Consider the following 22,060-nt stretch of genomic DNA (forward strand, 5'->3'; position numbering starts at 1 on the left):
CTACACTTTTACTTTCTCGTTCTGAACTTCTAATGCGAGTGGGGTGGGTGTGACTCCGTGACAAAGGTCGCAAGAGCAGTTGCTCACCGATTTGATGGCTCCAATGCAGTTCCACCTCCAACACCGCTAAAATCTCTGCTATGCGGTAGTCTGCTATCGCTCATTAAGACTTGATCTGGTTGAATCTAGGTCTAAGATTACTTTTAAAGGTAGACTAAGCAATATGTTTCACTATACATAGTGGGGTGACCAGTGACGTAGCACATTTTCACCCGCAAGGTCCGACCATCACCCAAAATGAATGTTGTCTTAGGATTTTTGCCATGGGGCAGAGAGATAAATTCGCAATTGTATAGCTAATCTCAAGCTATTTTACACATTTTGCCATGAGGCTGAGAGAAAATGTTGCTGTTGTTGATATAGGGGATTCTTGGATTCTTGAAAGACTGGAGTTGGAGTTGACAATAGATACTCAAAACAGACATATTTTTGCCTCTAAAACCAAAAGTTCAATCCAAATATTTGTAAAATATGAAAAAGAATTCATTTGAAAATCCTTCCCAAAAACATAACTTTGCAGACCATGTAGTGCAACAAGACCATGTTTTTTTTGCACTACATGTAATGAGAACATGAGTAAGGGGACATGAATAAGGGGACCTTATGGTGTAGTTGACCCTGCTCATTCCTGAATCTCCTGGACTCCTGAGTTCACCAAATCTCCGGACACATCTTCTGGTAATCACAGGTTTGAGAGAAATACTCTTTAAAGTTACAGAGGGCTATTGCAAGAAACTACATAAGAAAATGTATCAGTTAATATCCATTATTGCCTGTTTTTAGAATTGTAAATCTTTTTGGGGAGTTTTGAAATTAGGATCCTTTGCTCCGTACAAGGGCATAGAGCCATTGTATTGAAAGTATTTCGAAAATTCTAAAACAAATCTTTTTGGCTCAAATAATGCAACAAAATCAAATATTAAAAAAAATAAGTTTCCCTGCTGGGCAAGGATAGTCCCGACTGTCAGCAATCCCTGAGCTAATTTCCTGATATTCTACACATTTTGCCATGAGGCTGAGAAAGAATTTAGCCATTTTAAAGCTACACTGAACAAAAATACAAATGCAACTTGTAGTGTGTTGGTCCCATGTTTCATGAGCTGAAATAAAAAAATCCCAGATATTAACCACACACAAAAAGCTTATTTTTGTCTGTAATAAAGCCCTTTTGTGGAAAAAACTAATTCTGATTGGCTGGGCCTGACTGCCAAATGGGTGGGCCTATGCCCTCCCAGGTCCACCCATGGATGCACCCCTGCCCAGTCATGTGAAATCCATTGATTAGGGACTAATAATTCATTTCAATTGATGGATTTCCTAATTCTGTATGAACTGTAACTCAGGAAAAGCTTTGAAATGCTTTAACGCATGTTGCGTTAATATTTTTGTTCAGTATAATTCAAAAACAAATTTTTATGGCTTATGACGTATGCGCGGGAGTGTGTGCGATGCCTGTGGGGGTGACATCCTGCTTACAGACATCAACACTAACATAACTTTAATATGCCAAAACTGGCAGTCTTGACACATTTCTGTTGTTGACATCTGTATGTATATGATACTGTATTTTGTCATTTACCGGCGTTCACCTTCAATACTTAAAAATCATTGACTGCTCCACAATTATAAAAAGCAGAGTCATATGATACAGAATTTATTTACAGAATAAAAATTTGCTTCAATAATTAATTAGGCAAACAGCTAAATCTGTGCTCGTTAGAAATATCACACGATTAAATAAGGTTTTTACAGTGATGTGGTATACACAGTGTATGCAAAGTCCTAGAGACAGCTAATGTCCAGAGGTCAATCTGACTGTACTCATCAAATGTACTTCATCAGTATATGAAGTGTACTAATAACACTGATTACTGTAGGTATGAATAGATATTGAAAGAAACTATTTAGCCTGCCTATGACAATAAGGGAAAATTTTGAATTAATCTCTAAACCAAAATAGAATAGCGATTATAGTATATATAGTATGGACAAGCCTTAGTTGTAATCTCAAAATTGGACTTAGACATTTTATAAACAAAGCTCCTGATTAGTTGCCATGTTACAAGTTGTAATTTAATTGTTGGTTGTGCATTTGAGTATAGGTCAATTAAAGGCAATTTGGTGACTGTTAATTAAGACAGGACCCAAGATATAAAACAACATCATCGGACAATCAGCCAAAACATTGTCATGGCCAAAACGTCAATCGTCACAATTCCCACTGACAATACAAAAAGAGAATTCTAGTCACAACGCCGCTGTCTTGCCTCCATCCCCTTAACCAACGATCCATGTACATTTCTTTAACACAAGTGCGTGGAGATGCATTACAGTGCCTTGCGAAAGTATTCGGCCCCCTTGAACTTTGCGACCTTTTGCTACATTTCAGGCTTCAAACATAAAGATATAAAACTGTATTTTTTTGTGAAGAATCAACAACAAGTGGGACACAATCATGAAGTGGAACGACATTTATTGGATATTTCAAACTTTTTTAACAAATCAAAAACTGAAAAATTGGGCGTGCAAAATTATTCAGCCCCTTTACTTTCAGTGCAGCAAACTCTCTCCAGAAGTTCATTGAGGATCTCTGAATGATCCAATGTTGACCTAAATGACTAATGATGATAAATACAATCCACCTGTGTGTAATCAAGTCTCCGTATCAATGCACCTGCACTGTGATAGTCTCAGAGGTCCGTTAAAAGCGCAGAGAGCATCATGAAGAACAAGGAACACACCAGGCAGGTCCGAGATACTGTTGTGAAGAAGTTTAAAGCCGGATTTGGATACAAAAAGATTTCCCAAGCTTTAAACATCCCAAGGAGCACTGTGCAAGCGATAATATTGAAATGGAAGGAGTATCAGACCACTGCAAATCTACCAAGACCTGGCCGTCCTTCTAAACTTTCAGCTCATACAAGGAGAAGACTGATCAGAGATGCAGCCAAGAGGCCCATGATCACTCTGGATGAACTGCAGAGATCTACAGCTGAGGTGGGAGACTCTGTCCATAGGACAACAATCAGTCGTATATTGCACAAATCTGGCCTTTATGGAAGAGTGGCAAGAAGAAAGCCATTTCTTAAAGATATCCATAAAAAGTGTTGTTTAAAGTTTGCCACAAGCCACCTGGGAGACACACCAAACATGTGGAAGAAGGTGCTCTGGTCAGATGAAATCAAAATTGAACTTTTTGGCAACAATGCAAAACGTTATGTTTGGCGTAAAAGCAACACAGCTCATCACCCTGAACACACCATCCCCACTGTCAAACATGGTGGTGGCAGCATCATGGTTTGGGCCTGCTTTTCTTCAGCAGGGACAGGGAAGATGGTTAAAATTGATGGGAAGATGGATGGAGCCAAATACAGGACCATTCTGGAAGAAAACCTGATGGAGTCTGCAAAAGACCTGAGACTGGGACGGAGATTTGTCTTCCAACAAGACAATGATCCAAAACATAAAGCAAAATCTACAATGGAATGGTTCAAAAATAAACATATCCAGGTGTTAGAATGGTCAAGTCAAAGTCCAGACCTGAATCAAATCGAGAATCTGTGGAAAGAACTGAAAACTGCTGTTCACAAATGCTCTCCATCCAACCTCACTGAGCTCGAGCTGTTTTGCAAGGAGGAATGGGAAAAAATTTCAGTCTCTCGATGTGCAAAACTGATAGAGACATACCCCAAGCGACTTACAGCTGTAATCGCAGCAAAAGGTGGCGCTACAAAGTATTAACTTAAGGGGGCTGAATAATTTTGCACGCCCAATTTTTCAGTTTTTGATTTGTTAAAAAAGTTTGAAATATCCAATAAATGTCGTTCCACTTCATGATTGTGTCCCACTTGTTGTTGATTCTTCACAAAAAAATACAGTTTTATATCTTTATGTTTGAAGCCTGTGGCAAAAGGTCGCAAAGTTCAAGTGGGCCAAATACTTTCGCAAGGCACTGTATATTCATTCAATGTCTCAGACATTGCATTCAGACGACGTAGCAACATTGTGCCTGTAGTCCTGAGATGAGCAGTATCAGTAGAACAGACTCGTAGACCAGAGATTCCCAAGCTTTTGCACTTCCCACTCTCTTTCATCCACAATATTTGGGAGAAAATCAGTCAAGTGAATCTATGTGTGTATGTGTGTGTGTGCATGTCATTGATTTGACATGTTATGGCGGAAAGGTTGTACTGTATGTATCCCTCTCTGTTTTAATGAGACATGTGTAATAGATCTGAGAGCCCCCGAAGCCTACTACGGTCAACAGCGGGATCAATCACTTTACAGCTCACTTGATGTTTCCACGGGAACCGCGCTGTTTGGTCATGGTGGTCAGCATCTGGCTGATGTAAGAGGTCAGGAGGTCGTCCATCTTGTAGCCCTGTGGTCACACAGACAAACAAGGTCAAAGGTACATTCATGTTTTTCCATATTTCATGGTTGCCTATGAATCAGACCTGTGTTCAAATAGGTGTATCTGTAAAATACTATTGCATGCACTTGATTGAGCTTGCCTGGCGCAATGGAGCCAACAGAATAGTCTCAAAAGTGAAAACCTGGTCAACTGTCACTCCAAGCCGGCCTTATCAAACACTCAGCACTTAAACCCAGGTCTTCTATGCATTCATTATTTCAAGTTCCACAAAGCTACAGAACCTCAGATGTATACCATAAAAAGGCTTTTCTATCTGCATATAGGCCAATTTCAGGCTAAGACAATTACTATGATTTTTGGCCACATGACACCTACAGTCTAGTCAAGTGTGATTTAAATGAAACCCTATTTTTCACTTCAGCATCTTGAGAAGACTTTGGTTAATAGACGGGTTGGTTGTTTAGCAACAAAGCCGATTCGTGTGCAACTATGGGGCAAACAGATATAGACAGGTGTGTGCGCCTTTCCAAATCATGTCCAATCAATTGAATTTACCACAGGCGGACAAGTTGTCGAAACATCTCAAGGATAATCAATGGAAACAGGATGTACCTGAGCTCAGGTTCAAGTCTCATAGCAAAGGGCTACTAAATAAGCTATTTCTGTTTTTATTTATTTTTTATTTATTTTTTCGCTTTGTCAATATGGGTTATTGTGTGTAGATTGATGAGGTTAAAAAAGAATGTTATACATTTTAGAATAAGGCTGTAACATAAACTGTGGACAAAGTCAAGGGGTCTGAATACTTTCCGAAGGCACTGTTTGTGTAGAGGGTGAGGAATCTAAAATAGGCTAGCCCTAAATACTGTATACCAACACTGCCTGAGAGCCATTGACATCTCATGTCATGTCATATCGTGAGTGTTGAAATGTCCAGTAGCTCACCAGTGAGGTCTCACACAGCAGCTTGGTGCCTCGGACCATGTTGCCTATGGTGATGTGGAAGTAGGTGTTTCCACTACTCCAGTTAGAGATCTTGGTGAACGGGTGAGTCGTTAAGATGTCCTGTTCAGGTGGGAATTGGAGAAATACACGTTTAGAACACACACATACATAACTTCCATCACACACACACACACACACACACACACACACACACACACACACACACACACACACACACACACACACACACACACACACACACACACACCTTTGACTTGGGGTCGATCAGGCTGACACCATGTTTGTTTATTGCTATCAAGAGGGTCTCTGGGAAGTTTGGATCAGTGGTTTGCTGTTGAATAGGAGAACATCTGTTAAGTGGTATCTTATAAATCTATAACGAACAACTTGAGTTTGTGAACAATTTTTTTATTAATCATATAAATAAATACTGTGATTGAGGCAGACAATAGGTAAATGTACTGTATACACAGACAAAGATAATACATAAAGAAAACAACAATACATCAAAAGAAAGTAGCAAGGAATTCACAGCAACTCTCTGAGCAGGTCAATAGCAATAGTCCATGACCTGAGATAGAGTTGAGTTTTCTGACCATTGATCAAGAAAAGTTAGTTGAACATTGGAACAAAAACCTCCTAAAGTACCAAACAGCACTCAAATGCACACGGTAACTCTAATGCACTAAAGAATAACCCCACAAACAAAGATCATTCTGCCCCGGTTCTGCACAATAACCTGAATTCATAGAGAAATCTACACAGCATTCCTTTACACATCTTTACCTTGACTTCAAAGAAGGCGGAGCCAAATGTAGGCCACTTGAAGATGACTTTGAGGAATGACAGCTTGGCCTCCTCTCGAGTTTTCCCCGACTGCTTGTTGAACAACGCCAGTATAGACTGTGAGACAGAAAAACAAGCAGCAGAGTTTGCGACCAAATATGATTTAAACCCTGGTTTCTTATGCACTCCCACTGACCTAAAGCTTAGGCATTTATTTGAGAAGCTAGAGCAAGTCTTTAGGTCTCGGGCAAGGTTACTCTTCACGCAAGCATAGTTCACTAAACTACTAAATTAGCACAAAATCCTTGCTCAGACAATTTAATTAGCATGTTGTTTATATATTTTTGATGGCACAATGACTAGGACCATGGTCCCGATACAAAAATTAATTTGTTGCTGCAAACTTCCCGCAAGTAAATAGTGTGCAACAAAATCAAGTTTCAAGTTTTATTAGTCGTATGTACACCGTCCAACGAAATGCTTACTTGTAGGTTCCTTCGTGACAATGCAACAACAATAAGAAATAATACAAGACACGAATATGAACATAAAGTAAATGGCTCAGTAGAATAAAATAAACATTTTAAGCATATCTATAGTACAGAAAGGGACAATTGTAGTCCAATATTTACATGTGTTTTGGGGAAGGGGTATTGGGGGGCAAGTGTTTAAATTGTGCTATATTTAGCAATCATAATACGATTCTGGTAGCAGCAGTTGTGATGTGTGTGTGTGTGTGTGTGTGTGTGTGTGTGTGTGTGTGTGTGTGTGTGTGTGTGCGCATGTGTGCTAAAGTGACGAGAATCAGAGCAGGTGGTCAGTCCAGTTCAGTGTTCAGCAGTCTGATGATTGTAGATAGAAACTGTCTCGGAGCCTGTTGGTATCAGACCTCATGCTCCGATACCGGTGTGTGTAGGCTTCTTGATGATGTTGCAGGCTTTTCTCATGCACAGTTTTGAGTAGATGTTCTGGATGGGTGGGAGCATGATCCCAGTGATGTACTGGGCCGTCTTCACCACCCGCTGGAGGGCCTTGTTGGTTATCAGGCCTACAACCATGGTGTTGTCAGCAAATTTGATGCAGTTGTGGGGGAACAGGGAGTACAGCAGAGGGCTGAGGACACACCCCTGGGGGGTCCCTGTGTTAAGAGTCAGTGTGGAGGTGTTGTTGCCAATCCTCACAGCCAGTGGGCTGCCCGTCAGGAAGTCCAGGATCCAGTTGCAGAGAGTGGTGTCCAGATCAGGGCTCTGAGCTAGGTGTCGAGCTTGGAGGGAACAATAGTGCTGAATGCTGAACTGTAGTCAATGAACAGCATTCTCACATAAGTGTTCCTCTTGTCCAGATGTGTAATTGGCCGTGTGAATAGCGATGGTAATGGCATCTTCTGTGGATCTGTTAGAGCAGTAAGCAAATTGGAGTGTGCCTAGCATGCTGTCCTTGATGTGGGTCATGGCCAGCCTATCGAAGCACTATTTGATGACGGGGCGATATTAATTTTGTTTTTCTTGGACACTGGGACGATGGTGGTGTCCTTGAAGCAGGTGGGGACTACAGCCTGGGACAGGGACAGGTTGAAGATGTCCAAGAAGACGCCCGCCAGCTGGTCAGCAGACCCTCTTAGGACGAGGCCAGGAATGCTATCTGGGCTGGCAGCTTCATGACTGTTCACTGTTTTGAGAGTTCCTCACGTCAGCCTCGGAGAGTGAAAGCACCTGGTCCGGAGCAGCGAGAGTCTTCCCCCAATGGCTCGGTATTGTCTGCCTCCAAACGAGCATAGAATGTATTAAGCTCGTCTGGGAGCTATAAATAGTGCCAGAAGTTTGCAAATGTTTGCCATCAGTGGTGAATCTGCCGCAATAATAATACTTATTGCCAGTAGTGGCAAACAGTTCGCCAGACTCCAGCAAAAATCTGATTTTTTTCTCTCACTACTTTCATTTATCTGCATGGCCAGTCCTTATATTTTGCCTCATAATGAAGTGTTTTACCATTTTCTTTTCAGGACAACCAGGGCTAAAAGCAGAACACAAAAAAAGTATGTTCACCAAGCAAAAATCTGATAAAAAATAATTCAGTAAGTACAGAAATTGTTTGCTCAGCGGGAAATTATTATCCAACTAGTTAGTGACAACCGTGTAGTTTGTGACAGAAACAATGTGAGCTTATTAGAGTATTATAGACACTATGTCCTGGGATTTCCTGCGATCTTCTATGTAGAAGAACTCCTTACCTTCTATCTACTCATGTGTGGCTTATGAGCGTCACAGAGCAAAACAGCATTACATGTTCGTGAGAGTCTCAGCTTTTCATAGATGAGCTCAAACCGTTCAGACTTTACAGACGTTTCTGTGAGAAGAACTGGCTCCGGACCCCTTCGGGATCCACCCTCACAAACACCACTCTAGCTCAGGCACACAATGTTTAAAATGGGTTAGAAGTCCAAATCGTGGAGATGAGTCAACATCCCTATAGTGTTCACATTTCTCTCATGTAAATGTCGTAACTACATAAAAATATTTTTTAAATATATTTATTTAGCATTCTGATGATTTCATGTTGTATTGGATTTATTTATATCTGTTAAGAAATTGAATACATGTTGTTTAGTGTATTTTCAAAATGTTGTATGTTGAGTTTTGTTTTCTCTGTGAGAAGCAAGTTAATTTAAAATGATGTGATTTGGTTTATGTAGATAAAACATTTCAACGTTTTTAATACATAAAGTAACCAAAAACTTGATCTAATTTCCATAATCAGTAGAATGTTTCCTAGAATTGTTTGCCAGAAGTTCACAAGTCACCGCATATTTGCCATAATAGTTTGCCACAAAACCAATTTGCATGTGGAAATTTGAGCTTGCTGCATATATGCGGCAAATTGGACAAATACAGTGCCTTGCGAAAGTATTCGGCCCCCTTGAACTTTGCGACCTTTTGCCACATTTCAGGCTTCAAACATAAAGATATAAAACTGTATTTTTTTGTGAAGAATCAACAACAAGTGGGACACAATCATGAAGTGGAATGACATTTATTGGATATTTCAAACTTTTTTAACAAATCAAAAACTGAAAAATTGGGTGTGCAAAATTATTCAGCCCCTTTACTTTCAGTGCAGCAAACTCTCTCCAGAAGTTCAGTGAGGATCTCTGAATGATCCAATGTTGACCTAAATGACTAATGATGATAAATACAATCCACCTGTGTGTAATCAAGTCTCCGTATAAATGCACCTGCACTGTGATAGTCTCAGAGGTCCGTCAAAAGTGCAGAGAGCATCATGAAGAACAAGGAACACACCAGGCAGGTCCGAGATACTGTTGTGAAGAAGTTTAAAGCCGGATTTGGATACAAAAAGATTTCCCAAGCTTTAAACATCCCAAGGAGCACTGTGCAAGCGATAATATTGAAATGGAAGGAGTATCAGACCACTGCAAATCTACCAAGACCTGGCCACCCCTCTAAACTTTCAGCTCATACAAGGAGAAGACTGATCAGAGATGCAGCCAAGAGGCCCATGATCACTCTGGATGAACTGCAGAGATCTACAGCTGAGGTGGGAGACTCTGTCCATAGGACAACAATCAGTCGTATATTGCACAAATCTGGCCTTTATGGAAGAGTGGCAAGAAGAAAGCCATTTCTTAAAGATATCCATAAAAAGTGTTGTTTAAAGTTTGCCACAAGCCACCTGGGAGACACACCAAACATGTGGAAGAAGGTGCTCTGGTCAGATGAAACCAAAATTGAACTTTTTGGCAACAATGCAAAACGTTATGTTTGGCGTAAAAGCAACACAGCTGACCACACCATCCCCACTGTCAAACATGGTGGTGGCAGCATCATGGTTTGGGCCTGCTTTTCTTCAACAGGGACAGGGAAGATGGTTAAAATTGATGGGAAGATGGGTGGAGCCAAATACAGGACCATTCTGGAAGAAAACCTGATGGAGTCTGCAAAAGACCTGAGACTGGGACGGAGATTTGTCTTCCAACAAGACAATGATCCAAAACATAAAGCAAAATCTACAATGGAATGGTTCAAAAATAAACATATCCAGGTGTTAGAATGGCCAAGTCAAAGTCCAGACCTGAATCCAATCGAGAATATGTGGAAAGAACTGAAAACTGCTGTTCACAAATGCTCTCCATCCAACCTCACTGAGCTCGAGCTGTTTTGCAAGGAGGAATGGGAAAACATTTCAGTCTCTCGATGTGCAAAACTGATAGAGACATACCCCAAGCGACTTACAGCTGTAATCGCAGCAAAAGGTGGCGCTACAAAGTATTAACTTAAGGGGGCTGAATAATTTTGCACGCCCAATTTTTCAGATTTTGATTTGTTAAAAAAGTTTGAAATATCCAATAAATGTCGTTCCACTTCATGATTGTGTCCCACTTGTTGTTGATTCTTCACAAAAAAATACAGTTTTATATGTTTATGTTTGAAGCCTGAAATGTGGCAAAAGGTCGCAAAGTTCAAGGGGGCCGAATACTTTCGCAAGGCACTGTATTTGCCACAACTGTTTGCCAGAAGCGGTACAGGTATTCACAAAGAATGGGATCTACATTCAGGGTCCCCCTCTTATTCTTTATGACCTAAAATGCAAAACTGATCCTAGATCAGCACTCGTATAGTTTTTCTCGGTCAGGTCACGCAGTCCAGATAAACTAGTCCTATAAGAATTCTGATTTTACAACTCACCCGTTTCCAGACCTCAGGCGAGAGGTGTCTAATCTGGTCCTGAGGGATCAGCTCCTTCAGCATCTTGGGAACGTTGGGAAACTGGGATTTGTCTTCCTCGAACTTCACCCTGTAGATCAGAGCTCCCAGCTGGAAAACCTCTTCTCGGGAACACTTGTGGTAACCACGGAGATATTTGGGAAGCTCCTGAAGAGAGAGCAGTGAGTAGGGTCAATACACTTAAACAAATATGCAGACAGTCAAGCACATATGAGCACACACACAGGAATGCTCTCATGCACTGTGGTGTAAAGTACTTATGTAAACATATTTTAAAGTACTAAGTCGTTTTTTAGGGGTATTTGTACTCTGATCTGGCAGACTCACTAAACACAAATGAGTGTTGGACTGTGCCCGTGGCTATCCGTAAATAAAAAATAAATTAAAAAATGATGCTGTCTGGTTGAAGGAATTTTACTTTTGATACTTAAAGGTGTTTTATGTCACACGATCTGTGACGACTTCAAGCATTAATTCATGAATTATGGACAACTCATGAACTACAGTGCCTTGCAAAAGTATTCATCCCCCTTGGCGTTTTTCCTATTTTGTTGCATTACAACCTGTAATTTAAAATTATTTTTATTTGGATTTCATGTAATGGACATACACAAAATAGTCCAAATTCGTGAAGTGAAATTTAAAAAATAACTTGTGTCAAAAAAGGTATGAAGCCCCTCAATAAGATCTGGTGCAACCAATTACCTTCAGAAGTCACATCATTAGTTAAATAAAGTCCACCTGTGTGCAATCTAAGTGTCACATGATCTGTCACATGATCTCAGTATATATATATATATACAAACACCTGTTCTGAGTCTGCAACACCACTAAGCAAGGGGCATCACCAAGCAAGCGGCACCATGAAGACCAAGGAGCTCTCCAAACAGGTCAGGTACAAAGTTGTGGAGAAGTATAGACCAGGGTTGGGTTATAAAAAAATATCCCAAACTTTAAACATCCCACAGAGCACCATTAAATACATTATTATAAAATGGAAAGAATATGGCACCACAACAAACCTGCCAAGAGAGGGCCACCCACCAAAACTCACAGACCAGGCAAGGAGGGCATTAACCAGAGAGGCAACAAAGAGACCAAAGATAACCCTGAAGAAGCTGCAAAGCTCCACAGCGGAGATTGGAGTATCTGTCCATAGGACCACTTTAAGCCACACACTCCACAGAGCTGGGCTTTACGGAAGAGAGACCAGAAAAAAAGCCATTGCTTAAAGAAAAAAAATAGCAAACACGTTTGGTGTTCGCCAAAAGGCATGTGGGAGACTCCCCAAACATATGGAAGAAGGTACTCTGGTCAGATGAGACTAACAATGAGAATTTTGGACATCAAGGAAAATGCTATGTCTGGCGCAAACCCAAAACCTCTCATCACCCTGAGAACACCATCCCCACAGTGAAGCATGGTGGTGGCAGCATAATGCTGTGGGGATGTTATTACATCGGCAGGGACTGGGAAACTGGACAGAATTGAAGGAATCATGGATGGCGCTAAATACAGGGACATTCTTGAGGTAAACCTGTTTCAGTCTCTCAGAGGTTTGAGACTGGGATGGAGGTTCACCTTCCAGCAGGACAACGGCCCTAAGCATACTGCTAAAGCAACACTTGAGCGGTTTAAGGGGAAACATTTAAATGTCTTGGAATGGCCATTTAAATATCTTGGAAAGCCCAGACCTCAATCCAATTGAGAATCTGTGGAACCAGCAGAACCCATCCAACTTGAAGGAGCTGGAGCAGTTTTGCCTTGAAGAATGGGCAAAACCCCAGTGGCTAGATGTGCCAAGCTTATAGAGACAACCCCCAAGAGACTTGCAGCTGTAATTGCTGCAAAAGGTGGCTCTACAAAGTATTGACTTTGGGAGGGGTGAATAGTTATGCACGCTCAAGTTTTCAGTTTTTTTGTCGTATTTATCTTCAAAGTGGCATGTTGTGGAAAACAAATTATACAACCCCCCCCCCCAAAAAAAATCTATTTAATTCCAGGTTGTAAGGCAACAAAATAGAAAAAATGCCAAGTGGGGTGAATACTTTCGCAAGCCACTGTAGGGAGTAAAACATGTTTTGATTGAAGTTATGTTTTATATTGAATGTAGGCTACCTGTTCTGCATGTGTTCATGTGTTCATATTGTGTAGAACTACCTTGGCTGAGAGGGTATGCTATTGGCAGAACTACCCACTTTTTTTGAAAAAATGCATTGAGATTAAATGGGAGCGTTACTTTTTTTTACTGTGACCGCCAATCAGAGTTTACCCACCTTTTTATTTTACTACTAGGCCTACATCACTGGACTATTTGAAGTTCATGGCAATACACATAGCCTAGTCTAGTAAGTTGACCGTGTGTGGAAGGGTGACCATCCCACTTTTCCTGGGACAGTTTCAGCCCCATTTCAAGTGTTCCGACTTTCCATGTTTCAAAAAAGGTCAATTTGTCAGCAAGACCATCAATGAATCTAGGCCTAATCATTGGCAATCCCTGAATGTCATTAGGCACACTTTCTGGTGTTTTGTAACAGATGTATATTTACATTCATCAAATGGCACGAGTATACATGAAGTTTGGATGCTGGAATTATTTTGGAGTGGATAAACAACTTTTTTTGAAGTGATTTGTTTGACAATCAGATGAAAATATCCTGACTGGTTGTGTTCATGCCACATTAAAATATTATTTATTTATTTAGACCAATTAAATGACTCTACACACACACACACACACACACACCTGGTAGTAGTGAAAGATGGAGTCGGCCATGGAGTCTTTCCCTGGCATGGTATTGGTCCACAGTTTCTTCATGAAGAACACCTGATAGCTCAGTGAAGGCACTATACCTACAGATGGACGAGAGAGAGAGATTCAGGACATACTTCTCATTTTAATACTACATAGATGGCAAGTTCCCAAACCCAGAAAGGAGAGCCGCACACTCTAGGAGCTAGAGGGTAGGGTATGATGAAGACAGCTTGACTGTCGAAACGTTGGAAATGACATTTTTGCATCTGAGCTCCTAGAGTGTGCGGCTCTCCTTTATTTTCAAGTTTTCTACTCCGCTAGCCAGCACCTCGCCTAAATAGGTGTGCGTTTCTTTTTCTTCTAGAAAGTTCCCAAACCCAAGCTTAACCTTCACCTAGCATTAACCCTTGCCACAACGTGTTGACATGACACACCATGTTTGATGATATGTTTACGTGGCCCAACCCTGAAGGCCGCACTGGGTGCTGAAAGTTGGATCATCAATTCATCCTTAGGATTAATAGGATGGTTGACTTTCTGTCTTTCTTTCTTGTGGACCAAGCAAATGTCAGATGCCTACAGGAAGGTTGAAAGGAAGCTTCTTTGAGGCTTTAGAGAACTCATATTTTGATCAGAGTGACACATATCTGAGATTAAATATGGTTGTTTCTCTAAGAAAATACCCCAAACATCTTGTTGTTATTGAATAAAGCACATTTTTGTCTTGGAGATTTAAAGATGATTAAAGAACAGATCTAATCATGGATAAAACATTTTTTTACCTTTACTTAACTAGGCAAGTCAGTTAAGAACAAATTCTTATTTTCAAGGAACAGTGGGTTAACTGCCTTGTTCAGGGGCAGAACAACAGATTTGTACCTTGTCAGCTAGGGGATTTGAACTTGCTGCCTTTCGGTTACTAGTTCAACACTAACACTCTAACCACTAGGCTACGCTCTAACCACTAGGCTACGCTCTAACCACTAGGCTACGCTCTAACCACTAGGCTACGCTCTAACCACTAGGCTACGCTCTAACCACTAGGCTACGCTCTAACCACTAGGCTACGCTACCTTTCTACTGAATCTAGGGCCCTCTACAGTCAAGACATGTCTTTACCGTCCTTTGCGGGTCTAGCTTTTTTGATCCAGTCGGTCAGATGCCTTACAAAGTCAAAGAAGAAATCCCCCTCAGGCACACTGATGACCTGGAAACAACCAGCAAAGGTCAAAGGTCAAACATAAATATTGATACAGTTTATCTAGAATTTGAATCACCCTCACATTCGGACAGTAGTGAAATCTTACAAAAATAAAATTGGTGTAAACTCCTAGTGGAGGTAGAGAGAGGTATAGAATCCTTCAAAACAGCCCTGTTTTGAATGATTAAGATCTGTGACTCATACTGTAATATACTGTATATAATTTGGATAAATATTATGAAATTATATATATTATTTGGGTGTATTTTTGTATGTTATAAGAACTCAGTCTTGTACTGATCCAGAGGGCAAACTTTTGCATGGGTCATAATGACGTAATTTTCTGGTTGTAAAGTTGTTCTCTAGTTGTGGAAACATTGGATTACAACCAGACATGACCAGATTGCAAACAGGAGAAGTCTTTTTTCATGAAGTCATCAAGAAGTCAGGGAAAGATGTAATATGTTGGTTGTTATCTGGTCATATAAACAGATTACAACAAGTTAAATACGTCATGTTTAAAAAACATCATTTTACAACCAGTATACAACCTGACCACAAAGTTTTTAAAAAACACGTCCTAATGACGTCATTGCAACCAGTTTTTATCAGTAAAAGGGGAAACAGCCGCACTGTTCACCCCAGCGCCTTTTTTTATTATTTTAGTTTTGTTGATGAAATGGAGGAGAGGCGCATCCAGCATCATTGTAAAAAAAAGTCCCAGTACATATTCTGCTGTTTTATCACACCTGCAATGATGTCCGAGGGAGAAAAAAAACGGTGTTCTTTGTTTGAAGTAGTTTCTGTGTTGTTGTAATATCACAAATGGACGTGGCAGTTTCACCACTGTGGATTTCAGATGTAATATCGGTCGTATACTAGTAGTGTACCTTGTCAGTGATCTTGACAAACAGGCTGAAGCCCTCAGAAGACTTGAGGAGCAGTCTGCCTGAGATGTTCAGAGAGAACTCTTTGGCCTTGGTGCTCGACTCCACCTTGAAAGCCTGTAAAAAAAAGCTACATTTACACTATTTGCAATAAAATTGACCACACAATACGTTCCAGGTTAGAATAAGTCAGCATGTGTGCTGTATTTGTCTCTGTTACCCAGCAAACACACAACATTGTCTCAATGTTGACTTCATGTTTTGGGCTTCATTGTGCCATTGCGACTTTGTAACAACATTGATGAGGTTGACCTCTCACCTCATCTGTGTTATCGGGGAAGAACACTTTGTGAAAGATCTGCGTGGTCTTGTGCTGGATGGCCTCCACCTCCACCAGGTGAGGCGGGTACTTCCTGGATCCATTACTGTATTAGTAAAGAGAGAGCATTATGGGTACAGAGCAGTATGGGTACTGTAGTACATCATGATACAATTACTGTTGGACTGTTAGTTCACCCAGAGGAAGACAATAGAGACAAAGGAAGGAATATGAGTAAGATGGCATGGATCTTAAGTGGCTCTCGAGTTAAGAGCCGAATCCTTACTTGAGATCCACACACATAACTCAAATGTTTTTGTAAATCTTGCATGGATCTCAAATTAGGATTTGTCCCTTGCGTAAATACATCAGTCTTTTTCTCCTCTGTTTACATAGCTGAGAAACTCAATTAAATAAAATGATACTTTTGCCAAAATGGTTGAGCCTGTAATGTGTGTATATGTCAAAACACTTAAAGCAAATATACTTTACAAGCGGGTAAGATATACCGTAAGGCCTTCTGGAGTCTCTGCATGCAGTCGGGGGCGAGGTGGTGGTGCTTCTTAGCCTGGAGGAACTTCTGGACGTGGGGTAGCAGAATGTTACTGGGGGGGAACAGACCTGTACAAAGCCACAGCAGCTCCCAGCCCTTCTCCTCACTGTACCTGCACACCCACCCACACACACACACACAGGCAGGCAGACAAACACATGCAGGCAGGCAGACACGCCACAGCCACATACGCACCATGGTCAATCCCCATATGACCACAACATCCCTGAGAGAGTACATGTGTGTGTAGACTGCACAGTCAGACATACTTGATGTGGTTCTCTGTGATCTGTTTGAGGATCTGACAGTAGATCTCGTCTTTGAGTGGCTCTGCCTTCAGCGCTCCCTCAAAGATCTGGTCGGTCAGCTCGTTGACCGAACGTGCTCGCTTGGACGGGTAGTCACCCATATACTTCATCAGGGGTGCAGGGGAGCGGTCAAGGACCATGACAAAACATTGACCACAAGGCCACACACGCTAAACACAGACATAAAACCATGATGCATTACTACAAGCTTGGCACACCTGTATTTGAGAAGTTTCTCCCATTCTTCTCTGCAGATACTCTCAAGCTCTGTCAGGTTGGATGGGGAGTGATGCTTTACAGCTATTTTAAGGTCTCTCCAGAGTTGTTCGATCTGGTTCAAGTCTGGGAACTGGCTGGGCGACTCAAGGACATTCAGAGTCTTGTCCCGATGTCACTCCTGCGCTGTCTTGGCTGTGTGCTTTGGGTCGTTGTCCTGTTGGAAGGTGAACCTTCGCCCCAGTCTGATGTCCTGAGTGCTCTGGAGCTGGTTTTCATCAAGGATCTCTCTGTACTTTGCTCTGTTCATCTGTGCCTCCATCCTGAATAGTCTCCCAGTCCCTGCCACTGAAAAACATCCCCTTAGCATGGTGCTGCCACCACCATGTTTCACTGCAGGGATGGTGCCAAGCTTCCTCCAGACGTGAAGCTTGGCTATTCAGGACGAAAAGTTCAATCTTGGTTTAATCATACCAGAGAATCTTGTTTAGGTAACTTTTGGCAAACTCCAAGCAGGCTGTCATATGCCTTTTACTGAGGAATGGCCTCGACACAATCCTGTCTCAGAGCTCTATAGACAATTCCATCGATGTCAAGGCTGGGTTTTTCTCTGACATGCACTATCAACTGTGGGACCTTGTATAGACAGGTATGTGCCTTTCCAAATAATATACAATCAATTAAATTCACCACAGAAGGACTCTGTATAGAAACATCTCAAGGATGATCAATGAAAACAGGATGCACCTGAGCTAAATTTCGAGTCTCGTGGCAAAGTGTCTGAATACTTATGTAAATAAGGTACCTCTGTTTTAAATGTCAAAACACTTGTTTTTGCTTTGTCATTATGGGGTATTTTGTATAGATTGCTGAGGATTTTTATTTATTTAATCCATTTTAGAATAAGGCTGTAACGTAAAGAAATGTGGAAAAAGTTAAGGGGTCAGAATACTTTCCGAAGGCACTGTACATAATTTATTTTACCTTTTATTTAACTAGGCAGGTCTGTTAAGAACAAATTCTTATTTTCAATGACGGCCTAGGAACAGTGGGTTAACTGCCTTGTTCATGGGCAGAACGACAGATTTTTACCTTATCAGCTCAGGGATTCGATCTTGCAACCTTTCGGTTACTAGTCCAACGCTCTAACCACTAGGCTACCTGCTACCATGACCTGTTGAGGTTTGCATCACATTTAAAGGGATAGTTCACCCAAATTACAGATTGGTTTCATTACCCAGTAGGCAGTCTATGGGCAAGGTTAGATAGCTGGCCATTGTCTCCAAATGCTAACGGTTTAGCATCCAAAAATCAATGCACGTCAATATGTTAAACGTAATGTAACCCCTCTTCAAAGGGTGAGACACTCTAGACCCAAACTGCTATAGACCTATATCCATCCTGCCCTGCCTTTCTAAAATCTTCGAAAGCCAAGTTAACAAACAGATCACCGACCATTTCGAATCCCACCGTACCTTCTCCACTATGCAATCTGGTTTCCGAGCTGGTCATGGCTGCACCTCAGCCAGGCTCAAAGTCCTAAACTATATCATAACCACCATCGATAAAAGACAGTACTGTGCAGCCGTCATCATCGACTTGGCCAAAGCTTTCGACTGTGTCAATCACCGCATTCTTATCGACAGACTCAAATGACTGCCTCGCCTGGTTCACCAACTATTTCTCAGATAGAATTCAGTGTGTCAAATTGGAGGGCCTGTTGTCCGGACCTCTGGCAGCCTCTATGGGGGTGCCACAGGGTTCAATTCTCGGGCTGACTCTTTTCTCTGTATATATCAATGATGTCGCTCTTACTGCTGGTGATTCTCTGATCCACCTCTACACAGACGACACCATTCTGTATACTTCTGGCCCTTCTTTGGACACTGTTAACAAACCTCCAAACGAGCGTCAATGCCATACAACTCTCCTTCCGTGGCCTCTAACTGCTTTTAAATGCTAGTAAAACTAAATGCATGCTGTGTAACCAATTATTGCCCGCACTCGCCCGCCCGACTAGCATCACTACTCTTGACGGTTCTGACCTAGAATATGTGGACAACTACAAATACCTAAGTGTCTGGTTAGACTGTAAACTCTACTTGCAGACTAACATTAAGCATCTCCAATCCAAAATTAAATCTCGAATTGGCTACCTATTTCGCAACAAAGCCTTCTTCACTCATGTTGCCAAACATACCCTCGTAAAACTGACTATCCTACTGATCCTTGACTTCAGCGATGTCATTTACAAAATAGCCTTCAACACTCTACTCAGCAAACTGGTTGTAGTCTATCATAGTGCCATCCGTTTTGTCACCAAAGCCCCATATACTACCCACCACTGCAACCTGTATGCTCTCGTTGACTGGCCCTCACTACATATTCGTCGCCAAACCCGCTGGCTTCAGGTCATCTATAAGTCTTTGCTCGATAAAGCGCCGCCTTATCTCAGCTCACTGGTCACCATAGCAACACCCACCCGTAGCACGGGCTCCTGCAGGTATATTTCACAGGTCATCCCCAAATCCAACACCTCCTTTGGCCGCCTTTCCTTCCAGTTCTCTGCTGCCAATGACTGGAACGAAAAGCAAAAATCACTGGAGCTGGAGTCTTATATCTCCCTCTCCAACTTTAAGCATCAGCTGTCAGAGCAGCTTACTGATCACTGTACCTGTACACAGCCAATCTGTAAATAGCACACCCAACTACCTCATCCCCATATTGTTGTTTATCCTCTTGCTCTTTTGGACCCCAGTATCTCTACTTGCACATAATCCGCACATCTATCATTACAGTGTTAATGCTAAATTGTAATTATTTTGCCTCTATGGCCTATTTATTGCCTTACCTCCCTAATCTTCTACATTTGCACACACAGTACATAGATATCTCTACTGTGTTATTGACTGTATGTTTGTTTATGTGTAACTCTGTGTTGTTGTTTTTGTCGCACATCTTTGCTTTATCTTGGCCAGGTCACAGTTGTAAATGAGAACATGTTCTCAACTGGCCTACCTGGTTAAATAAAGGTGAAATAAAAAATAAAATAAACATGTATTTAAAATTGTTTGTGTAGCTCAATAAAGTTACTTTAAGATGATTTGTGTATGAAGTATAAAAAAGTATTCGATACACAATGGCTGCAAGGCAGTAAGGATATCAACGAAGGCCAGTTGAGCCTCCTGGGAGAGCTCTTCCTGGGCCAGCACCTTCTTTAGCAGAGGCTGTTTGAGGGGCTCCCTGGTGCAACACCACAGACGCTCCTTCCCCCGGCCCTTAGTGATCATCACCCTGCTCAGAGTGCTCTTAGGAGGGGGTCTAGAGGGGGGGAAGAGAAGAGTGAGTGTGTAAGAGGTGAGTGAGTGTGCATGTGCGTGTGAGTGTGCATGTGAGTGTGGCTACCTGAAGTAGTCGTAGGAGAACTCCTCTAGGGTGTAAGGCTTGACCTTGTCCTCACTCTCAGCCAGGGCCGTCTGGGACAGGTTGATGGACTCTCTTCTCTGGTCTGGAGTCATAGTTACCAGAGCCTAGCAAAGAGAGAGAGGGGGGAGAGAGATGCAGAGGGAAGGGAGCAAAAGAGAGAGGAAGAGTGAGATGGAGAAAAAAGGGACGAGAATGGAGAGGAGAGGGAGCAGAAGAAAGAGAGAGATGGAGAGGGAAGGGAGCAGAGAGGAAAAGAGAGAGAAAGAAAAACTTCAGTAAAAGAGAAACTACAGAATAGGAGCTGTAAAGGCAGTATGGAGCTTGGCAATTCCTGAGGTCATAATCACCACAACGTCATATTGCGGTATAAATCCCCCAAGTTTCCATAGATTTCCAAAATGACCCATGAGTACAGTTTCTAGAAGTTCCTGGAACTTTGGAAAATGACAGGAAATTTTGCAACCCTAGTCATAAGGTCACTCACCACGATGTCATACTGCGGCCGGGTGAAGGTGGGAAGGACGTAGACGCAGTCGGCCGGAAAGTCCCCCCGCTGCTTGGTCCTGTCGTTGACCCCGTGAGCCCACCCCGAGGTCATGACCTGCTCGCCACAGTGCTCGTCCAATAGGATCAGGTCGCCCTTGGAAAAACTGAGGAAGGTGGAGTCCTCGCCGCCCGCTAAGGGAACACAACATTCAATACAATGGAAATTCCATTCAAATAACTTTATTGTCCCCTGTGAGGGAAAGTCATGTGTGGTGGTGCTGAAAAACATGCCTCTGTACAAGAAAACACCAACAAAACCACAGTCATTTACCATACTTTCCCTTGTTTGCTTTGATGACAATCATGACTTGTTCTTAAAAAGTGTTTCCAATGTTGATCAATGTGCATTGCCCCTGGGTAATAAACCTAATAAGTAAATAACGTACAGGCAAATAACGTCTCCTTTGATAGTAGGTTACTTACCGGGGTTGGGGCAGTCCAGCAGCGCCACCACAAACTTTGACCTCTTCCTGAGGCCTTCCAAAAAGGTCACAATAAGCTCACAGATGTCCTCTGCATTGTTTGAGGTGAACGTGTACTCGTCTCCTTTGATGGTGGCCAGCGAGAAGCTCTGGCCCTGGAGCTTACCCCCTCTGTCAAGGGAAATTATTCTTACAATATCAAAACAATGATACAGATTATAATACTGTTGTACTTATATTTTATATGGGTCTAAACATGTGAAAATACTATTTTTTTCATTCATCTTTCCATATTTTAGTTTGTTGTATAAAATCACAAGCTTTGTATATTACAACTGAAAAAAATACATATTTCTTATCGTTACAATCATTACTGCGAGCATGCGCTGACCAACTAGCAAGTGTCTTCACTGACATTTTCAACCTCTCCCTGCACGAGTCTGTAATATCAACATGTTTCAAGCAGACGACCATAGTGCCTCTGCCTAAGGTAACCTG

At 41.8% G+C, this 22,060-nt stretch overlaps 1 protein-coding gene across 2 annotated transcripts in view; it reads right to left on the minus strand.

Moving 5' to 3' along the window:
* Positions 1 to 1,702: 1,702 nt before the first annotated feature.
* Positions 1,703 to 22,060, minus strand: part of LOC110537668 (unconventional myosin-VIIa) — a 60,636-nt gene continuing 40,278 nt past the window's right edge. For both annotated transcript variants that reach the window (XM_090192565.1, XM_090192566.1), the window contains 15 exons: positions 21,564 to 21,733; positions 21,079 to 21,272; positions 20,574 to 20,698; positions 20,332 to 20,489; positions 16,914 to 17,067; positions 16,601 to 16,756; positions 16,092 to 16,197; positions 15,776 to 15,889; positions 14,804 to 14,891; positions 13,676 to 13,782; positions 10,891 to 11,076; positions 6,188 to 6,304; positions 5,649 to 5,732; positions 5,381 to 5,500; positions 1,703 to 4,441 (listed from right to left, as the gene is read on the minus strand). In XM_090192565.1, coding sequence (XP_090048691.1) covers positions 4,349 to 4,441; positions 5,381 to 5,500; positions 5,649 to 5,732; positions 6,188 to 6,304; positions 10,891 to 11,076; positions 13,676 to 13,782; positions 14,804 to 14,891; positions 15,776 to 15,889; positions 16,092 to 16,197; positions 16,601 to 16,756; positions 16,914 to 17,067; positions 20,332 to 20,489; positions 20,574 to 20,698; positions 21,079 to 21,272; positions 21,564 to 21,733 — 1,972 coding nt within the window. In that variant the 3' untranslated portion in view covers positions 1,703 to 4,348. The remainder of the gene's footprint in view (positions 4,442 to 5,380; positions 5,501 to 5,648; positions 5,733 to 6,187; positions 6,305 to 10,890; positions 11,077 to 13,675; positions 13,783 to 14,803; positions 14,892 to 15,775; positions 15,890 to 16,091; positions 16,198 to 16,600; positions 16,757 to 16,913; positions 17,068 to 20,331; positions 20,490 to 20,573; positions 20,699 to 21,078; positions 21,273 to 21,563; positions 21,734 to 22,060) is intronic.

This window comes from Oncorhynchus mykiss, chromosome 12 (assembly GCF_057628025.1).
Source record: "Oncorhynchus mykiss isolate SJ-2025 chromosome 12, ASM5762802v1, whole genome shotgun sequence".
NCBI classification, from domain to species: domain Eukaryota; kingdom Metazoa; phylum Chordata; class Actinopteri; order Salmoniformes; family Salmonidae; genus Oncorhynchus; species Oncorhynchus mykiss.